The sequence below is a fragment of the Tachypleus tridentatus genome, chromosome 2, assembly GCF_004210375.1.
Source record: "Tachypleus tridentatus isolate NWPU-2018 chromosome 2, ASM421037v1, whole genome shotgun sequence".
In the NCBI taxonomy this organism is placed as follows: Eukaryota; Metazoa; Arthropoda; class Merostomata; order Xiphosura; family Limulidae; genus Tachypleus; species Tachypleus tridentatus.
The window spans coordinates 92,237,432-92,258,934 of NC_134826.1; the positions used below are offsets into that span (position 1 = coordinate 92,237,432).

At 34.3% G+C, this 21,503-nt stretch overlaps 1 protein-coding gene across 21 annotated transcripts in view; it reads left to right on the forward strand.

The window, feature by feature from the left end:
• Bre1 (E3 ubiquitin-protein ligase Bre1) overlaps nucleotides 1-21,503 on the forward strand; it is a 74,427-nt gene that overhangs the window by 38,741 nt on the left and 14,183 nt on the right. For all 21 annotated transcript variants that reach the window (XR_013025182.1, XM_076489425.1, XM_076489428.1 and 18 more), the window contains 5 exons: nucleotides 8,867-8,951; nucleotides 10,461-10,643; nucleotides 10,973-11,101; nucleotides 11,695-11,867; nucleotides 19,923-20,100. Coding sequence is in view for 20 of the 21 variants with exons in the window: in XM_076489425.1 (XP_076345540.1) it covers nucleotides 8,867-8,951; nucleotides 10,461-10,643; nucleotides 10,973-11,101; nucleotides 11,695-11,867; nucleotides 19,923-20,100 (748 nt within the window). In the remaining variant the exon portion in view is untranslated. The remainder of the gene's footprint in view (nucleotides 1-8,866; nucleotides 8,952-10,460; nucleotides 10,644-10,972; nucleotides 11,102-11,694; nucleotides 11,868-19,922; nucleotides 20,101-21,503) is intronic.

A 21,503-nucleotide genomic window follows, 5' to 3' on the forward strand; every position in this document is an offset into this window, starting at 1 on the left:
TTATGTTAACATGTGCACTCATATTACTGTATCGAATAATATAAAACTGACCTTTAGTCTTTACAAAGGTGACCCCTTTCTTTGGTGTGTTTTAGTAGACTGGTATTTTGTATTATACAGTCATTTTTTATTACTAGTAGACTAGTATTTTGTATTATACAGTCATATTTTATTTATTATACATTGTTTGTTTATAGGTTATTACTATTTAGAAATAAGCTATCAACTTATTTTTCTTAAAATATAGAACAGTAAATAAGGAAGTAAAGAAAACAATTATCTCTTCTGTCTGTGACCTTTGTACTCTGTTGCTGCTTGATGTAGGTTGCTAAACCTTTTACAATTTTTCGTGTGGAGTATATGAAACAAAATGTTTTTGTTTTAGGTTTTTTATACACATTTGAATAATCAAAGATTCATGAATTACTACATCAATACTGTAGAGTTCCAGTATAATTTACCAAGCTTAGAAACTAAGCTGTATTTAAGTTTTAAACACATATGAAAGTTTAAGCAGAGTAAAAATATGAATTTTGGTTAAAAAGAATGAGGTAGCCTGTGACACATAAAAATGGCTGAGAAAACCACTTGGGGGACATTCGAAGCTGTTGTTTGGTTATTCACATGTCATATTTTGAAATAAATGTATATAAAGGACTGTTTCAAAAAATAGAAAGAGGTGAACGAGAACACTGTGCTTGATTCAGTACATAAACCATATCTCAGAAGAAGAAGAAAAAAAAGGGGGTTTTAATTTATATTCTAGCTTGTCAATATTGGTAATTTGGATTCCTTAGTTGTATGAAACTATAAACTTAGTATTTTGATATCATAGACATCTAATCTGAATCAGTGCTGTATTCATCATAGCAAGTGACACACAAAAATTTATATTTAGGTGTCTTCTTGTATGTTTACTTTCAAGTTGAGAAATTAGCTAATGTATAATACGAAAAGTTGAATTATCTACAATTTGATAAACTTTTTGACATAAGTTCACAAAGTAGTAAGTTTGCAAGTCAACAAGTGCAATGATATCACCTTTGACCTGTGATTCTGGAGAAACAATATTATATATTATAAATAAGACTAGACTAAATGGCTTGTGAAGCTAAAACCATTAGTAAAAGATTACAATAAATAGTAGTGGAACTTGAGTTTTTATTGGTTGGTGAATAAGTGTGCCAATAGGGGGAATAGGATTTTATAAGCATGTGCTCAAATAACATTTTTGCACATCTATGCTGCTGAATTCCAAACACACCAAAAGGATTACCAGTATTCTTAGAACTGAGATGCTTATTGTATGGGAACCAGAACATATAATAAATGATATATACATAAGCCAGTAAATTCTATATCCTATTGATGTCGTAAATGCATAACTCTTTCTAAGTATAGTGTTGTTACGCTAAATTTTCCAAGAAAATGTTTTAGAATAAATAATCGGATACATTGGACAACCTGTTCTGAGAGCAAGAATCAAGTAGACTATCTCTTCATGTGTACTTTGTTGTTCTCAAGAGTATTATATTACTGGTATGAACAGTGATTTACTGCTTTATTTTCAGTGGGTTTTTACTTCAGTCATTGATAATAAAATAAACACAGAAAATAAATGTAACTGTAGCAACTCAAACCCCCAAGAGAAGTACTTTGAAACTTAAAGGTAAAGGGCATAGCTGTTCATTTTATTTCTGATTTTACAACTTTTCCTCATATTTTGGTAATTTGTGTACAGGCTGAAGAATCATTTATATTGTTGAAGTGAAGTTAATAACAACATATAAAGTTTTACTGATAAAAAGGTTTAGAGGTGACACAAATGAAACTTGAGATTTTTGAGACAAAGAAAAATATTTTTAATCTTAACATGAAAATAACTTTTCATTCTGACCAGTCAAAAAAAAAGTTATATATTTATGTACAAATCTTCAGTGAAAGTTCTTTGTTAAAAAAATAATTTTTTAATACAAAAGGCTTGTAATGTTTACTAAAAGTCTACAATACTTTATCAAAATATGTACATGATATTAAAAGTTTTAATATGGAAACTATGATGAGAGTAAATTAGTAACAAGGTCAACTAATTTGACTGGGCCTGTGTGGAGAGATTTAATAATTAAATTATGTAGAAATATGAATTTTATGGCTTATTATGGTAATTAAAATGTTTTTTCCACCTTGGAGCAAAATATATATGTTTTAACTTTGCTACAGACAGGTCAAAAAATGCATGTGCATGATGTTTTAATTTTACAATTACGGGCTGGTTGGTATCCACCCAGCTTGTCAGCATGAAAGTATCCATGAGAGTAAGTTATACTGTGATTTTTGATAATATATGCTTATCTCTACAAACTTTAACAGGTTATTTGTAAATATTACAAGGCTTTCATGCATAAAATATCAGGTTTTTAAATTAAGTATTAATATTTTTGAATTAGAGTTTCTTATGAATTTTTTTCTTTTAGAATGTTGACTATACAACATGAAAAGTAATTTTGATTTTAAGATTAAAAATACTTTTATGCATTGCAACATTTTCAAATTTCACATGAGAAATCTTTTAACCTCTAGATAAATAGCAAATATTTTTGAGAAAGAACAGCAACTGTATTTTATCTGTTGTTTTCACTACTGTATCTTTGTAAAAGTTAGGTCAGTTTGATTGTTGTTGTAACCACCATAAAAATTAGGAAATAAATATAAATTATATTTTTTGTTTTAGAATGACTACAAATTATTATATAAACACAAGTTTTTAATATAATAGCTTAAGTTTCATAACATTATTATTTTTTATTATATTGACTTTTCAGCTGTGTCTGACTAACATTAAAGAAGTTGCAATGATGCAGTGCATGCGTACTCATATCCAAGAATATAGAATTGGCTCTTACAAAGTGACCTGACTTGGCTTGTTTTAGTGGAGTAGTGTTATGTAAAATATAGTCACATTTTAGTTATGATACATTATATTTTTATATACATTATTAATATTAACAAATAAGTTTTTAAGTTTTAGTTATTTTTCCTAAAATGTGGAGGATGGAAAACAGAATAATTTTTTTTCTTTTCAATATACATTTGAAATAACCAAAAATAATAATTTATTATATAAATACCATGGATTTCCACTATAATTTATAAGCTGTATTTAGGTCTAAAAAATATGAAATTTTGAACTTGCCAAATCTCACCTTATCACTTGAAATCTAGCATCAAAAGAACAAGTTTGCCTCTGAATACTTCAAAGAGACTGAAAAAACTACTGGGGGGACATTCTAAGCTTCTGATTAGTTATTAACATAAACAGGTCTTTACAAAAATAGATAGAGGTGAGTGGGCCACTGTTTGGTTTAGTAAATGTAGCCATATTTCAGCAAAATGAAAAAACATAAGGTTCTTATTTTATATTCTAGCTTGTCAATATTGGTCATTTGAGTTCATAGTTCGTAAGAAGTATAGTTTTTGTATTTGGCCATCAGAAATATCTAATTTAAATCAGTGCTGCATACAGCATACCCACATGACACAAAAATTAATATTTAGGTGTATGTTTGTAGTATATAATTTTAAATTAAGAAATTAACTAATGTATAATATTAAAATTTAAATTATAATGTGCAATTTGATGCCAAACATATTGTCATACATTTATAAAATAGAAGTTAAATTAAAAGTTTGAATGCGAGTCTACAAATGTATTGATGTGGCCTTTGAACCATGACCATAGGTATCAAAATTCTGTCTTTAATTCAATTTCAGTCTTCCATATGTTTTAATTTCTTGGTTTGGAAGGAAGGGGGAAAAAAAAGAAGCTAAATACTCTTTTTCATATATCACATGGCATGTCCTCTTGTCTTATTGCTCGATTTATATTTTATTATGCCTATCATAAAATATCTAGAATGCAAAGTAAGACTATATAACCTCCATAATTAGCTGATATATCAGTATATTTAGCACAATTTACTCCATTACTCTATTCTTTTAAATCTTTTGTCTATTCATGCTTAATATTTATAACCAATATTTGTACTTGTTCATGGAAAGCTGTCATCTCCACAACATCTTTTGCATCACATTTTCACATTACTGTGTCTTTTGCTGTTTGCCCTCGTCATCCTTTGAAGGAGGTTGGCTGGAATTTGAACTATCTCCAATCCCTTTGTTGCTCATTATCTGCTAGGTCTGGCTGTGTTTTCCTGTGGTGAGTATTATTCCTCTCTCATGGAGGATCTGCAAACACTCATTTGCTTTAGCCTGGGGAAGTCCAACTTAGGCTCAGCATGGCCAGGTGGGTTAAGGCGTTCGACTCGTAATCTGAGGGTCACAGGTTCGAATCCCCTTCCCACCAAACATGCATGCTTGCCCTTTAAGCCTTGGGGACGTTATAATGTGATGATCAATCCCACTATTCATTGATAAAAGAGTAGCCCAAGAGTTGGCAGTGGGTGGTGATGACTAGCTGCCTTTCCTCTAGTCTTACACTGCTAAATTAGGGATGGCTAGTGCAGATAGCCCTTGAGCAGCTGTGCATGAAATTCAAAAACAAAACAAAAGTCCAACTTACTTTCCTTCTGATTTATATACATGAGGTATTATCAAAAAGTTCTGATACTTTGCTCTTATTCCAAAGAATAATGTACATACATCAGTATTATATGCTATCCCCTTCAAAGTTATCTCTCCCAGCTGATACACACTTGTTCCAACCATTTTCAGAAGCAATGCTGTAAGTCTTCAACTGTTGTGCAACTGAGTTCTGCTTTCACATTATTATGGATGGTTGAAATGTCATCAGATCTCTTTCCTTTCAACTTAATTTTGATTTTTGGGAACAGAAGAAAAATCACACTGGGCAAGATCAGGAGAATACTGGGGGTGTGATATCACAGGAATGTTTTCTTCTGACAAAAATTCTTGAACAGACACAGCAGTGTGTAAAGGCATGCTGTCGTGATGAAGAAGACACATGCAAAGTTTTTCAGTTAAAATTACCTGACATGACCCATAGGAAATGTCCAGTTCATCAGCAATTTTGTGAATAGTTAATTGACGATCACTGTAAATTTTTTCTTTCACCTCAGTGACTGTTTCATCAGTGGGCGATGTTGATGGTTGCCCAGAACGTGAGTCATCCTTGACTGATTCCTAGCCATCTTGGAAGCATTTTATTCACTGATAAAAGACAGCCTTACATAAGCAGTCATCACCAAAGGCAGTTCTTAAGATTTCGAGGATTTCTGTTCCTCTTTTACCATTTTTTATACAAAACTTTATGCAAACACGTTATTCCTCTTTTCTATCCATTTTTATTATGACAGGGGCAAGAGATACATTTGTTTTTAAACATGTTTTTTGCAACATGGTTATAAGGTCTGGAGGAATGGCTTGTTCATGTGGTAGATCACTATTTGTACTTTGTACACACTTAAGTGAAGCTCGCTGCCTCTGTACTGGCACCTGTAATAGTAGAAATCTAAGAACTTTTTGATCAGACATCATATATATACATATATATGTATATCATAATCTTAATATCTTTTTCATGGGTCTCCTTTCTGTGGTGGATGTTGCTGGTCAGATATACTTTGTCTCAAATATGTACTAACTGAAGTAACTGCATAATGCTCACAATTGAAACGAGGTGTTTCTGTAAGGCCATTGAGTGCCTTTTAAGTGGTGCATATGCATATCTATGTATCAGACCTTATTAAAACTATATCTTTGGTGGAATATCACTCATGGACTTCATTAGTAAAGCAGAAAGGGACTTCTGCCCATCCCAGCTGATCCTTTGATTCCTTAAGTATTTTTTGGGCTGCTTTCAAAATACAAAAACTCAGGCACCCATTGCACTGCCTCTTGTGTGATGTTCCTCCAGATTTCCCCACCACCTTTTTACCCCCTTTTTTTTTCTAGTGAAGCATGGGAGTCCTTACCAGTCTCAGTTCCTAGTCTCTCCTGAGTACTACTCAATGTTACTATGCTTACCCTCATTTATCTACTTCGTGAGAATAGGACAAAGCTGGTTCCCTACTTGCACTTCTCCTTGATATTTTCTGCCTGGATGGACTGGAATCAATAAAACCAATGTTCAAATAAGGATTAGGGATGGCCTATGTGGGATCTACCTCATAATTGAGGGTTTAGGATGACAGTGCCCTGTTCACAGGGTTCTGTGCAGCATAAGGCTCTCTTCTCATTAATTCTGGTTGCAAAAGGTTTTTTCCTGCTTTTATGGTTGGGTTGCAGAGACTTTGCCTACTGGTAGTACCAGCATCTGCACTCTGTTCATACAGTTCGACAAATGCTGCTTATGCTTTACATAATTTCAGATATAGGACATCTCCTCCCTGCACTTATGGTTGAGTGAGTTATGATTTTGCCTGTAATACCAGTGAAAGTTTTCGCTCTTCCTGTGGTTGAATCGAGCTAATGCTGGGTTTGGTTTGTTGTACATCTTGCTCTCAAGATTGTTTTGGGAGTTCAGTTATATTCATTGCTCTTTTCCTCTTCATAGTTCCAATTGCTTGATGTACAGCACTCTGATTACTTATAGTTGGTGTTGTCAATTATTGGTAATATGGTACATGATCCAAGTGCCCTAATCACTTGTTATTATTATTATTATTGTTTTTTGTTGTACATTAATGCAGCTTCCATCTTCTTTACACTTTTACAGTCATTTCTGCTTATTTATGTTCCTTTCCTCATTTCTGTCCCGTGCTGGTAGAGTGGTAAGTCTATGGATTTACAACACTAAAATCAGGGGTTTGATTCCTCTTGGTGGACTCAACAGATAGCCTTATGTGGCTTTGCTATAAGAAAGCACACATATACAATCCTCATTCCTGGGTGAAGAGCACACCTGTTCCAGCAGTAGTGCAGCACTCCATAGGTGTGCTTTATTTTCTTCCTCAGACATATTCATTCTGAGCAGTTGTTTTCCACTTGGTTTGTTCATTGTGCAGCTAAGCTAGCCCCTCATATTTGAAATGAGAGGATTCTACTTTTTGTGTGAGAGGAGGAAAGTGTCGTAGAAGTTAATGTTTTTCATATTGAAAATGTATTTCTGATAGTTGCTTACCACTTTTCACACACTTTCTCCCCACTTAAACCAGTATTTTTGTTCTACCACTTGCCAATTCTTGAAAATGAGTATTGAGCAAAAACAGCAGAGGGAGCTAGCCATTCTGTTATAGGTGGCGCAATACTATTGATGGAGAGTAGTCCCAAGAGATTATATATTCAAAAATGGCATGTAATTGATAAGGTGTAAAGACTGGTGTACTGATTATTAAAAACTATTTTAACAATGCTTAGAAGACATACAATATCAAGATATATTTGTGTGAGAAGAGGTAAGTACATATAGGGAATACATCTTCAGTGTAAGAAAATTTTAACTTTCACTGGAAATGTTGAAGTGCATTGACTAAGTTGTTCTGATGAGAAATTAAAATGTTTTTAACCAACATCTAATTCAAGTAGAAAGCCAGTTAAGTTGTAGTGGTTTTATGTCTACCAGTATCGTAATTTGATAATTTTTTTGTTTTTCTGAAATGCACCTTTGAAACCTACAGAATTTAATTTGTGTTTTCCCTCCAATTGAAAAAGTGAGATTTACACCAACGATTAGTATGTACAATGTATGAGTACAAGTTAGTAAGTTCTAGAAATAATTGTTTTTCTGTATGTGTGTTTTTATTGTTCTATCTTTTAATAACAGTAACTAAATATTAAGCATTTATGAGTAAATAGTATTATTTATACACCTATGTAATGTATGATTACTAAATGCCACTGTATTTTGCAAATTACGGGTATATTAGTTATAAACTTGTTCCTTGTAGGTCAAAATAGTTATTTCTATTGAACTTCTGTTTTACTTTTAATTGCCTAAATTGAGGTACACTTATACAAGTTATAGTTAAAATTTGACAGCTTAAAATGGTTTATTCATAACATTTTAGAAAGATAAAATGTCTTGCAAATATCAGTGAAATAAAGTAATGTACATCTCTGAAAGTAAAAATGCACATGCAAACTATGTTCTCAGAACCAGAATTATAATGCACTCTGTAGGAAATGTCTGCTTATTGCACTGTACATGCTTGTTTGCTCTCAAGGATGTCATATTTTGTGTCAGCTGTTAACAGTAAAATAAACATAGGAAATAGATGCATAAAGGTTAGAAGTAGAAACTCTAAGGAGAGGTAAGTTGGAACTTTATAATCAATACAAAGGAGGATAGAACAATAAATACTACACATTTTATATTGCATTTTTATACCTTTTTTTTCATTATATTTTGATGATTTGTCAGACTTAAGGGTGGAAAAAATAACAGATAAAACATAAAAAAATGTTAATGAAAAAAGGTTGATATTTATGTAAGAGGCTTTAGAGATTACCTACATGAAATATGATAATTATCAGAAATTTCTTTAATCTTAATATGTAAAACCACTTTCTTTTTGGAGCAGTCAACACTGTGACTTCATATGTTTACAGAGAAATGTTTGTAAGAATATTTAATTAAAAAATCTTATTTCTTGTGTATAAAAGACCTATAATGTTTACTGAAAGTTTGCCAAAATGAGATACACAAAACATATTAAAGGTTATAGTATGAAAACTTTGATGACCACATTGTGGTTACAATGGTGGTGTAATCCACGAAGCATGTAGTGAGAGGGTTAATGTATTCATTACTTGCTCTGAACGTAAAATCTATTTTGTAAAGTAAGTGAAGTATATGCCAAGAAGCAAGTATTTTATATTCTATCATTTTGTAATTCACAAAAGTTGCTTAAAATGATCACATCTGAAATTTTTTTGTTGTTTTCAACAGAAAGTCTCAGGAAGCTCAGCGAGAATTAAAGCTACTGCTAGATATGTACAAAAGTGCTCCCAAAGAACAGAGAGATAAAGTCCTGGTGAGTAAATGCCATTTGTAAACTGTCATTATATGCATACAATAGTGATTCAAAAGAACAGAAAGACAGAGTTCTGATCAGTAAAATCCGTATTTAAACTATCACTAGACATGTACAAAAGTGCTCCAAAAAGTACAGAGAGAAAACCTTTGGTGAGTAAATACTGAATTTTAACTGTTACTATACAAATACAAAGTTCTCCAAAAGAACATGACAAATCCCTATTGAGTAAAAACTGTAACTGCTGAGTAAAGACCATATTTATACTGTTACCAGACATGTATAAATTTTTTTTAAAATAGCAGAGAGACAAGCTCCAGGGAATGGTACTATTATATATGTAAAAAAAAAGCGTTCAAAAAGAAGAGACAGTTAAGGTCTTCGTGAGAAAAGACCAATAGCCATTTACAAAAATGCTAAAAAATAACAGGTTAAATATTATATTCAGATTGTTGTTTTGGAACACTTTAAAGAGTAGTGTCAGAGTAATTAGATATTATATTCAAAGTGTGTCTAGTTATCTCTAAATATGTTCTGAAAGAAAGGAGATTAAGTTTAGGTAGGTATTCAAACTGTTGCTAGACATGTACAAAAATGTTTTAAAAAGAAAAAGAGTAAGACAAAGAAAGAAAATTTAGGAAATGATTATATTTCAATATAATTATTGGTTCAGACATTTGTTTCACCAAATCTGATCTAGTAAAGTTTTCAGTGTGTGGAAATGCAGGCAGTAGTTGAAAAAGTGTAATCTGTATATAATCCCCAATCCTTTTTTTTTTTTTTTAAATTTAAGTAGGGAACAAACCTTTTTTTAGATTGTGGTATCTTGTATTTCAGTGCACAAAGTTTATAAAATGTAAAACCAAAAAGGATCAATTATGGTGCCCTACAGTTTAAATTACCTGCTTAGACTACTCACTTATGTGAATAAGTACATAGAATTCTGAATGAATATAATGTCTAAGTAGGACATCTCAGTGGATATAAGGTTAAACCTGAATGGATTAAATTTATTCCACAGTGCATTGTACCCACCACAAACTTCCAGTACAGGTGACACTTTCATCTTAATTGCCTGATAAAAAAATAATTCAATTGATTTATATTGTAAGAAATAGCAGATCTAGTGCTGTTTTAAAAATCTAGGTATCATGAGTGAGTTTTAAAATTCAGCAATATTGCTCCCAGGTTCATACTAGACAGTCTGACAGTACTGATACTCCATATATCTATTAACAAAGGAACAAATTCATGCACAAAACTTTAACACAAACATTGCTATCTGAGATCAGGCTCTGAGAGATGGCAGGTCCATTCTCCAAATATCTTTGTTTCCAATGTATAGTACTTTTCACCCTTCCCTTAGCCATATGCTGACATTGTCCATACCTTCTTGCTTTTTATTTCATTTTTTCATAGTGTAATGAAGTTTAAAAAGCTTCCTGTGCACTATTCTTTAAACTACAAAAATAGATTTCCAGATTTTCAAGCTTTTTTTATTTTTTTCAGCTGATGGCTTCAGAGAAAAGAGCGAGAACAGAAACAGAAGAGTTGAAACAGCAACTAAAAAAAATGCAAGATAATGAACGTAAGGAACGTCGAAAGCTGGCAGATGAAGATGCTATGAAAAAAATAAAATCATTAGAAGAAATTGTTCAACAACTCCAAAAAGCAATTGCAGCTCAGAAACAGGTCAACTTAATTTTACTTAATAATATAGGTTATTTAGAAAGTTTGTACTTTGCTTTCATCTTCACTTTGAAATTCAACAGTTTTATTTTATAAGGTAACTTGCTTCACAATAAGAAGAAATTCTTAAGAGTAAAATAGAGGTGATTAACAGTTTATCAAATAAAATATTTAGCTGTTGTGCTCATAGGAAGAAGAGACTGCTCTGCAAGATGGTGACTGTTGGTAGGTTTATTTGATAAGGTTTTAGGTGGTGAAATTCAAAGAAAGAACAGGTTCTTCTAAATGAGATGAAGGTATTTAGTATAAAGTTTTATTAATGTTACTTACAGGAAGAAGAAGCTCTGCTGAGTGAAATGGAGGTGACAGGTCAAGCTTTTGAAGACATGCAAGAGCAGAATCTTCGTCTTATACAACAGCTGAGAGAAAAGGATGATGCTAATTTCAAGTTGATGTCTGAGGTGAGAATTTGTATGATTATAACATTCTTTTTCAAGCAAAATTATATCAAATGTGTATGATAAAATACAGATGTATAATGTTTCTTGCTTTCTCCTACTAGTTAGTACTTGCTTAACCAGAAAATTTACCTCCAAAAGTAAAGTCCATGAAGTTCATCCTGTATCATTGAATGCTTTATTTCTGGATTCTTAATTATTTGACTATTAGGTTGTCTCAGAAATTATTGTTGTAAAATATTTCCTTTCATATTAACATCTATAATTTTAATTCATCTTAATGTAGACTAAATTAAATAATTTCATTGAAAAAATTGTTGGTCATGTTAATATACATTTGTTTAGTTGAAATTTGTTGTAAACCATGTGTATTTTTAAAAAATAATTTTTATTGCTCTATACAATAGTAAACTGACTAGTGTTTTTTGGTACTAAAATAGAAAATGTTGTAACAAGCAATGTATATAAAGTAACTGATAAATGTATCAAAATACATATGATTTAAAGTTGTAAAGGACAGTTCTAAAATACTTTTTTGTAAGCTATCACAAAGTGTTGGGTAGAATTTAATATATGCTTTTTTATTTTCTTGTTAGAGAATAAAGTCTAACCAAATACACAAACTTCTGAGAGAAGAAAAAGCTATGATGGATGAGCAGGTCACATCACTTTTGAGTCAGGTAGAAGCCCAGAACCAAGTTGTGAGAAAGTTAGAAGAAAAGGAGAGGCTATTGCAGAACAATTTATCAACAATTGAAAAAGAACTCAGGTCAGTCGAATTGATCAAAAATAAGGGGGGAATGTTATTACGATTTATCAACACTAGAAAAAGTACTTGGGTCAGTTGAATTGATCAAAAATACAGGGAACTGAGTAGTTGCATTCTTAGTGTTATTACTCTTTATCACCTGTAGAAAAAGAATTAAAGAATGTTGGAAAAGGGAGCATGCAGTTCATGTAATCTTTGTCATGATTTTAGGCTGATTGGTTTGTAATGTGTCAGTGGATTTTGACATTCAAACTATAAATTTCTGAGTATCATGCTGAATATACATATAAAAAGTGTCTTAAAGAATCTTTAGTCTCATCATCCAACTCAAATGACAAGTTCTAAATGAACAAAAGATCTCTCGGGCAGTAATTTTTGGGAAGGAAGAAACGGATCTGATACAATATGTTTGCTTGCTTCTGAATATAGAATGAACATATTAAAAATAATGTCAAATATATTTGAAGTTCTATGATTTTTACCACAAAGTTTAGACCTACTAGTTTCTAGTGCTTTGCCATTTTTTACCATTTGAAAGATATGTTTTGAAGTTGAGATCAGTTGAATATATCACCAACAGAAAGAAACTCAGCTTATTACTTTCTGTATTGTTATATTAATCAACAGTAAAAAGATAATTCCCTCGGTGTGGATTCCTGTACATGGTGAGGGGACCTCCCAAGGAAGGTTCTGTTCTTTCAGTTTACCTTCTCTTGGATCTTAACATTCACCCACGTGTTTGCCGTGCGTGGCAACCCGTGAAGGGGAGGAGAGGATCCTGGTGGTTGAGGGGTCCAACTCTAACACACCACTTTGGCCTTCAATTCCTGTAGACAGGTGGCCTTTACATGGCCCCCCTTTGGGTCAATCGGCTGGTCCACTTGGGCTAGAGTCAACCAAGTACCAGTGTTGGAAGTTCTCAACGGGTGTTGTGGACATTGTGTCAGATGCTGGTGTTTGGGTTTTGTGCTCACGTAACCCTGGCATTGCTGCAGTGTCCTTGCATGACATTGTAGGGCTCCATAGTGGGTGGGGTCAGTGGGTACCAAAATTTTTCTTTTTCCCATGGATCCTCCAATAAACAATTTAAATAAAATAGTGAAAACACAGTCAGTAGGTAAATGACCACGTCTTGAAGACTCTGAGTTGCAATCTTGAACATCTGTAACACACGTACATCATTTTCTTATATTACATTCTCTTTCAGAAAAACCTTTAGGGCAAATGTCCCCCTTTTTATTCAGAAGGGACTAGAGGGACTTGCTGGCTCTCCAAAGTCAGTAAAGAAGCTTCGATCTGGAGACACATTGGTTGAAACATCCACAACCCAACACAGTGAACTCCTCTTGAATTCAAAGGCAATTGGGGATGTACCTATTGAGGTTACCCCTCATGCTACCTTGAATTCATCACGAGGAGTTATTGTTGAGAGGGATTTGAGAACGTCCCCGAGTCAGAGATTCTCGCTGGTCTCTCTGCTCAAGGAGTTTCTGCTGTGAGGCTCATCTCCACTCGCAAAGGTGGAGTTACACTGCCGACAAACAACCTCGTTTTGACATTTACATCACCCAATGCACCTGCCATCATCAAGGCAGGTTACCTAATTTGCAGGGTACGGCCATACATTCCAAACCCTCTTTGATGTTTCCAATGTCAGAGGTTCGGCCACTCAAAGACGTCCTGTCTGTTGTGGTTCCCTGACATGTGCTCGCTGTGGTGGCAAGGACCACGATGCTTATGAGTGTCACATGGACCCACATTGTGTCAACTGAAATGGTTTTCACCCTTCCTACTTTCGTTCTTGTCAAAAATGGTTGGAGGAAAAAGAGGTGCAGCTTTTGAAAACGAACCATTACATCAGTTATCCTGAGGCTCGGAAATTGCTGTCCGCCACTCCATCTCAGACATATGCTGCTGCACTTCATTCCACAACTACAGTGGGAGTGCAGACAGATCTCTCTGTGCCTCCAAGAGAATCGTTTTCAAAACCAATCAAAAGCCTTTTGACCTCCGTGGTTAAAAAGGTTGATGAATCGACTTCCACACCCATCTCTGTTCCTCCCATACCTTCCAACAAACCTCAAGATCCACGTCCTTCAGTTTCAAATACAGGCATTTCTTCTGATACATCTTTTTCTCCCACTACAAGAGACAAAACAATTATTCGTTTGTGTCCTCAGTCACTGGATTCCCCTTCCAATAACAAAAACCTGCCCACCCGACCCAGAGCAGGATCCATGGAGGTTGATAGACCTCCTCCGACTAAAGACAGTAAAGAAAAAAGACGTGGTCGTAAACCGAAGGGTTCTCCAGCCACTTCACCTACTCGTTCTTAAAAATGGCCACCTTGATACAATGGAACTGTTGAAGTTTACGTTCTAATCTGGATGATACCAAAACACTAATTGCTTCCTGCCATCCTGTATGTTTTCCTTACAAAAAACATTTCTAAAACCTGCTTATACATTCACCATTTGGCAGTTTTCTCTGTACAGAAATGACAGGCTGTGTGATAGACAAGTACATGGAGGGGTGGCACTATTGGTTGATCAGCATGTGTCCATCCTGTCTTTGTCACTCAACACACCCTTGGAGGCCTGTTTCCTTTGGTCATACCATCACTGTTTGTTCTCTCTATCTGTCCCCTGGAGGGACCTATGATCAATCAGACCTTGATGCTCTAGTTGAACAATTGCCATCTCCATTTGTAATCTTGGAGAACTTTAATGGACATCATCCCCTCTGGGGAAGTGCTTTTATTGATAGGAGGGGTCGCTCTCTAGAGTGTATGCTCTCTAATCACAATCTTTCTCTCTTCAATACTGGTTCTTCCACTTATTTTCAATCATCTAGTCAGTCCTTTAACGCTATTAATCTCTTGGTTTGCTCCCCTTCATTATTTTCCCATTTTTCATGGAGGATTGACAATAATCCACTAGGCAGTGATCATTTTCCTATACTTTTGAGAGAGACTGGCCATGGTTGATGCTACCCTTAAACACATGATACAGTGGAAGCTGGATCAGGCAGCCTGGTCCACATTCACTGCTCTCGCAGAACTTGATCCTACCATTGTGAATCAGCCATCAATAGACGACTGTGTGGCAGCGGTATTACTAACTGTATTATACAAGCAGCTGCTCAATATATTCCTAAAACCTCGAAACATTTTCCATGATATTCTCGTCCGTGGTGGAATCCTGCTTGCCACTTGACACGGAAGGCTCAAAAACAGGCATGGAGTACTTTCCGTAGATATCCCACGCTTTTGGACCGCATCGTTTTCCAACGGACCCGTGCACATGCTAGGTTGGTAAGACGTCAAAGCCAGAAGGAATCTTGGATTAAGTTTATAACTAGCATATCTTCTACAACCAGTTCCAAGGTCATATGGGACAGGAATCAAAAGGTCAGTGGGCACTACAATTCTGTCCCCCTCTCCATCTTACTCTTTGATGGGCAAGAGGTAGCTAATGTCCGGAGCATCGCTTATACTCTAGGTGAAAGCTTTTGCCAGGTATCAAGCACTATCTGCTTGTTCCTCCACCTTCTTGGCCATCATGATTCGGGCAGAGTGTTCACCTCTTTCCTTTGAACTGACTGTCTCTTTGACTATAATTGTCCCTTTACACTGGTGGAACTGAAAATGGCCCTTCATCGGTCTGGCAGTACATCTGTTGGACCTGATGATATACACCATGACATGCTGCGCTATCTCTCTCCTGCTTCTCTTGATATTCTTCTCGTTGTTTTTAATCAGATCTGGCAGGAGAATGTTTTTCCTGAGGCCTTGTGCCAGGCTGTTATCTTACCTTTCTCTAAACCTGGGAAAGATCCCAAGATTCCTTCACACTACCATGTCAATTGCTTTGACGAGTTGTCTCTGTAAGACCTCAGAGAGAATGGTTAATGCTCGTCTTGTTTGGTTCCTCAAATCAAACAACCTCCTCTCACCCACCCAGTGTGGGTTTCGACGACAGCATTCCACCACGGACCACCTAATTCGACTTGAAACATCAATCCGAGAAACGTCAACATCTTGTATCAATATTCTTTGACATTGAGAAGGCTTATCACACAACACGGAGGTATGGCATTTTGCGAGACCTCCATATATATGGGTTACGTGGCCATTTACCTATGTTTATTAAAAAAGTTTTAATGGACAGCATATTCCAAGTTCATGTGGGTTCGACACTTTCCCATTCTTTTGTACACTAACTTGGGGTCCCTCAGGGCTGTGTTTTAAGTATAAAGATGAATGCCATCACTGAACAACTTCCTCTCACTGTTGCAAACGAACTCTATGTTGACGACTTTCACTTCTCTACACCTTCACCGTTTGCAACTGTCTTTACTGTATTCTTTGAAACTTTGGTCCTTACCAAAGCATCCCACTTGGGGATATGTTTTCCTTCCTCAGTGGGCCTTACTTTTTCAAAACAGATGATCTGCCATTGCTCCTTTTGGCCTTTGCATCCAGTCGCAATTGGATGAATTGGGTCTGTTCTTGGAAAACATTGCAGAATCCACTGGTCAGCCCATCCCCCATGGCTTATTACAGCCCCCAAATGTGACCTTTCTTTAAGTCATCTGAAAAAGACAGATACTCCTGACTGGAAATACTGTCTTTTATTTACTGAACATCTTTCAAACAACCTTTCTATTCCAATTGATACAGATGGTTCAAAGTCAGTGGGCTCTGCCATGGTTTGTTGCAGTTTGGTGGTTGAGTGCAGAATTCTCTCTGCAGCTTCTGTGTTCACTGCTGAACTGTACGCCATATCTCTTGCCCTGGATCATATTGAAGCTAAGCAGTGCTCCAACTGCACTATTTATACTGACTCCCTTAGTTTTCTGCTGGCCTTGGAATCACTTCATGTCGGCTCACACCCTGTTCTCGGTGATATTCAAAACTGGCTGGCCCATTTTTCATTAACATCTACTTCTATCCAGTTTTTCTGGATACCAGGCCATGTTGGTATTCACGGGAATGTGCTTGACATGGCAGCTAAATCTATTTGCTCTGGCACCATCACCACTGTTCCTATTCCATACATGGCATATGGTCCTGTATTCAAGGCTCGGCTCCATACCATCTGGCAATCTTCTTGGAGTGAGCAACATGACAACAAGCTTTTTCAAATAAAACCCTACATTGGGCTTTGGCCATCTAGCTTCCATAAGGTTTGGAAGGAGAAAGTTTTTCTAACTAGACTACGCATTGGTCACAATTTTTTAACTTATTGTTTTCTTTTATCTTGAACTGTTGCACCAGTGTGTAGTTTGTGTAACACTCAAATCACTGTAAGCCACATTTTACTTTCTTGCCATCGTTACGACTCTCAATGATGGCACTATTTTAAACGTGTTCTGTCCTAAGGTTTGTCCATAACATTGGACAGTGTTATTGGTGACAGTGACACTGTCCACCTTGATAAAGTTTTTAGGTTTTTAATGGCCATTAATCTTTTTAATCTTTTAATGTGTGTGATATTTATTCATTACACCTTTTTAATTGTGGTTCCCTTTTAAGTTCAATTTAAAATTGGAAAATGGCAAGAACATTATATAACTTGACACCAAGACTGGAAAGGCCAACTTCAGGTGACTAATGCTGCTGTTTGAACTACCCGTTATTCGTGCTGGCGAGTTGTTATTACAATTTTGCGGCATGTCTTTTAACACTTTTATTACTTTGCCTTTTGGTACTGGCCATAATGACATATAACCCCGAACCAGGACTGGAGAGACCAACTTCAGGTGACTGACGGTGGTTCTTGTACTTACCTGTTTTTCTTCCTTGTGGGTTATGATCATTACCATTCTGCTGTAGGAAGTCCTTTACAACTTTATAGACTGGATGTCAACATTGGTTTTATGCCATTTTATGTTTTTAATTGCTGTTTTGTTCATACCTTTATTTCCTTTTATGAATTTTACTACATTTACTTTACTTTTATCTTTTTACAGGACATTTGGCTAATTTTTATTTCAATTTTGCTATATGTCTTTTAACAATTTTCTTATTTTACCTTTTGATAATTGCTGTTATGACAACATAACCCGGAACCAGGACTGGAGAGGCCAACTTCAGGTGACTGACGGTGGTTCTAATAGTTACCTGTTAGTCTTCCTGGCAGGTTATGATCATTACCATTATGCTAGAGAAAGTCCTTTACAACTTCTCTTACTCTGCTTTCTCTCTTAACATTGTAGACTAGGTGTCAACATTGATTTTATACTTTTTCTGTTTTTCAATGATGTTTTGTTTTACCTTCATTCCCTTTTATGTATTTTACTACATTTAATTTATTTTTACCTTTTTACTGGACGTTTGGCACAGATAGCCTAGCTGCCTTGTGTCATAAAACACTATATCAATAAAACAATCAATAAAAAGATAATTCATCTCAGCTAAAGTAGTAATATCATCATCCTTTTGGTTAATAAAATGTTGTTGCTTTATGTTTAGCATATATTGAAGTGAGGACTAATAAAGAATAATGAATTCCAAAGTTAAAAGCAAACAGAAATCTTTAAACTTTAAAGGTAGATTTGTGCTTTTTCGTTTTTCTAAGATTTGTTTTATTCAAATAGGTGTAGTATAGGTGAAGCCACATTTCTGAATTTTACAAGATTTGTCTTCCAAATATATATTAATAATTCTGTTGTATCTTTGTTGTTACTCATTTATTCTTGAGCAGATGAATAGTATTTATTTGTTCCAATTATTTACTGTAATTTATCCAGACTTATGTAAATAATGGTTTTTTATTAGCTACTCTAAATTATTTATTTTTAATAGGTTATTACTGTTAAATCAGTCAAACCACTCTCTTTCAATAATTGTACATTGTTGTTATTACTTTTTGCTCCCTTCCACATGGGGAGGGTATTGCAATCAGCCTCATGTCTGTGTGTTTCCACATGTGTATCTCAAAAATTAATGGACTGTTGTACACAAATATTTTACAGAAGATGGAAAGTCAATATAGGACATTCCTTTAAAATTTGGTCTGGATCCAGATTCTGGATTACTTTGAAGTATTTTTTTTTATCAAGGGAGATAGGGCATTTTTGTAGTTTTCACTTAATAACTCTGAAAAGTGTAATTGTGTTTGTACCACATTTCATGGGCTCCTTAAAGTTGAGGCTTCTCATAACACTACAGAAAATGATTTGGATTTACATATTAGTTTATCCAATATAAATGTATGCAGTGTTAAAAAGAGCTGCAGTATGAAGTTTTACAATCTCTTTGAACTGCTCTTGTTTTATATTGTTCAATTAGTGCACTCATGTTTGTTATTGTCATTTAACCCTTTTGCAATGAATGGGTCATGGGTAAAAGGCCATGTCATCATGTTTGTTGACTGGGATTCAAAATTTATTGAACTACTATTTTCTGAATTTATGTAAATAAGTTTGGAATCAAATTGTAGATTACAATTCAAACTTAAATATTATATATGAGTGATAGGAATTCTAAAACACTGGGTTTGTTTTGTTTTATAATCCAGAGACTGCAATGTTACATTGCACTACTATGGATTTTCTTTTTTTAATTGTTGAGTATTTGAAATTTTGTAATATTTGTTAACAGGTTATTTACTTTTACATTAAATTTGTTACGTATAGTCACTTAGCATACCTCAAATGTTCTATTAATACATATTTCACAAAGTAACTTATGGTTTCTTCACATTTTTATGAGTGTATACATATAGTTCCTTGTTTTTGTGCATAAAGTTATTAATTGACAACTATGGATTAAGAAACTCAACAATATTCCCTATCTTGCTTAAGACTAATAGGGTTTTCATTGACAATGTGTTAAATTGTGAAATATTTGTTGTTGATAAAACTCTGACTAACTGGTAGTATAGTCAAACTGACTATGTACAGACTTTTTTTTTTTAATGTTTCTATGGAGAAAAAGAGATATTCACTTGGTCTATGGTTGCAGTTATGGTAATGATCTTTCGTAATGGCACTTTGTCTTCATTTGAAAGCCAAGCAGTCCTTCTTATCTTTAAATATTCTTCTCTTTAGCTTACGTCAGCAAGCTATGGAGATGCATAAAAGAAAAGCTATAGAGAGTGCCCAATCAGCTGCAGACTTAAAACTCCACTTAGAGAAGTATCACGGACAGTTAAAAGAAGCTCAAACTACAGTAGCAGAGAAAACAAGTGCGGTTCAACAGGAAGCCTTTAAAACTAGGAGATTACAGGTAATCGTTGTGTTGGACTTCTATTTTACATTTATCTTCCCTTACACTGCAGCTATTACTTCCAGGATTTCTTTCTTTGCCCATCTAAGTATCAGTCTCAAAAAAAGTGATATTACATGAATGAAGTTCAGTACCAGAATAGAGGGTGCATTGACATAGGTGGAGGGTGTCACAAGATAGACATTTCCAAAGCAAGCAGATTATAAAAAAAGACTGGAGCAAGTGAGTAAACATCAGACCTATGTTTAGATGGGCAAAGGAAGAAACCCTAGTAGTCAAGTAATAGCTGTAGTGTGAGTTGGAGATAAGTATTATTGGAAATAACATTTTTGGTTTTAGAAAATGTTAACATTTAACCAGTCTAAGACATGTATAAACCATTTTGTTTTTGAAGGGGCCTTTTGTGTGCAAAAAAGCAACAATATAATTTAGCTACAGATGTTTACAATCACTTGTATACAGTAAAAATAACTTTTTATTTAACCATACCAAAACTGTAAGCAAGATAACTTTTTCTTTGAATTATTAATCAAGTTAATGTGTATGTAGAAAGTTTTAAAACCATTCTATATTCATTGGAATATGTATATATTTCTTTTTGGTGGTTTTATTTGTCCATATTTGTCCATTAAAGTAGCTGCTTGGGCCAATAAATCCTAGCCCAATCATTGTCTAACACAGCAGCTTTGTCTATGAAATGAATCTTGATAAGATCACATGCTAAATAGTTTAACTCTACTGGCATAGATCTTCCTATGCTTTTGGTCAAATGCCATGTCATCGCATTTGTGGACTTACATTTAAAATTTTATTTAACTATATTTTTATAAATATATGTCAGTAAGTTTGGTATCAAATTGTAGATTACAATTCAAATTTTAGTATTATACATTAGTTGATGTTTAATTTTTTGAATTTAAAAGTAAATATGTGAAAACAACACAGGTATCAATTTTTGTGTGTCATGTGGCCCAGATTACATGATTGTAATGTTCAAATACAAAACGTACAGTTTCTTATGGATTAGACACTCAAATTCCTAGTATTCACAAGCTAGAATATAAGATAAGAACCTCCTATCTCTTATATTTTCTGAGATATTAATATATTTATTAAATCAACCCACTTCTTTCATCTTTGAAAATACTTGCTAATGTACACTTATTTCACCCAGTGATGTGTGTATAACCAATCAAAAGGGCAAAATACCTCCCTAGTAGTTTTCTAAGTCTCTGTGAAGTAATTTCATAAGAAACGTTTCATATTTTTTAGACCCAAGTACAGCTTAGTTACTAAGCTTGATAAATTGTAGCAGAATTTTGTGGTACTGATACAGAAATGTATGATTTATTTTACTGTGGGACTGAGGAGCCCATGGTGGGAGAATGAACTACATTTACCTA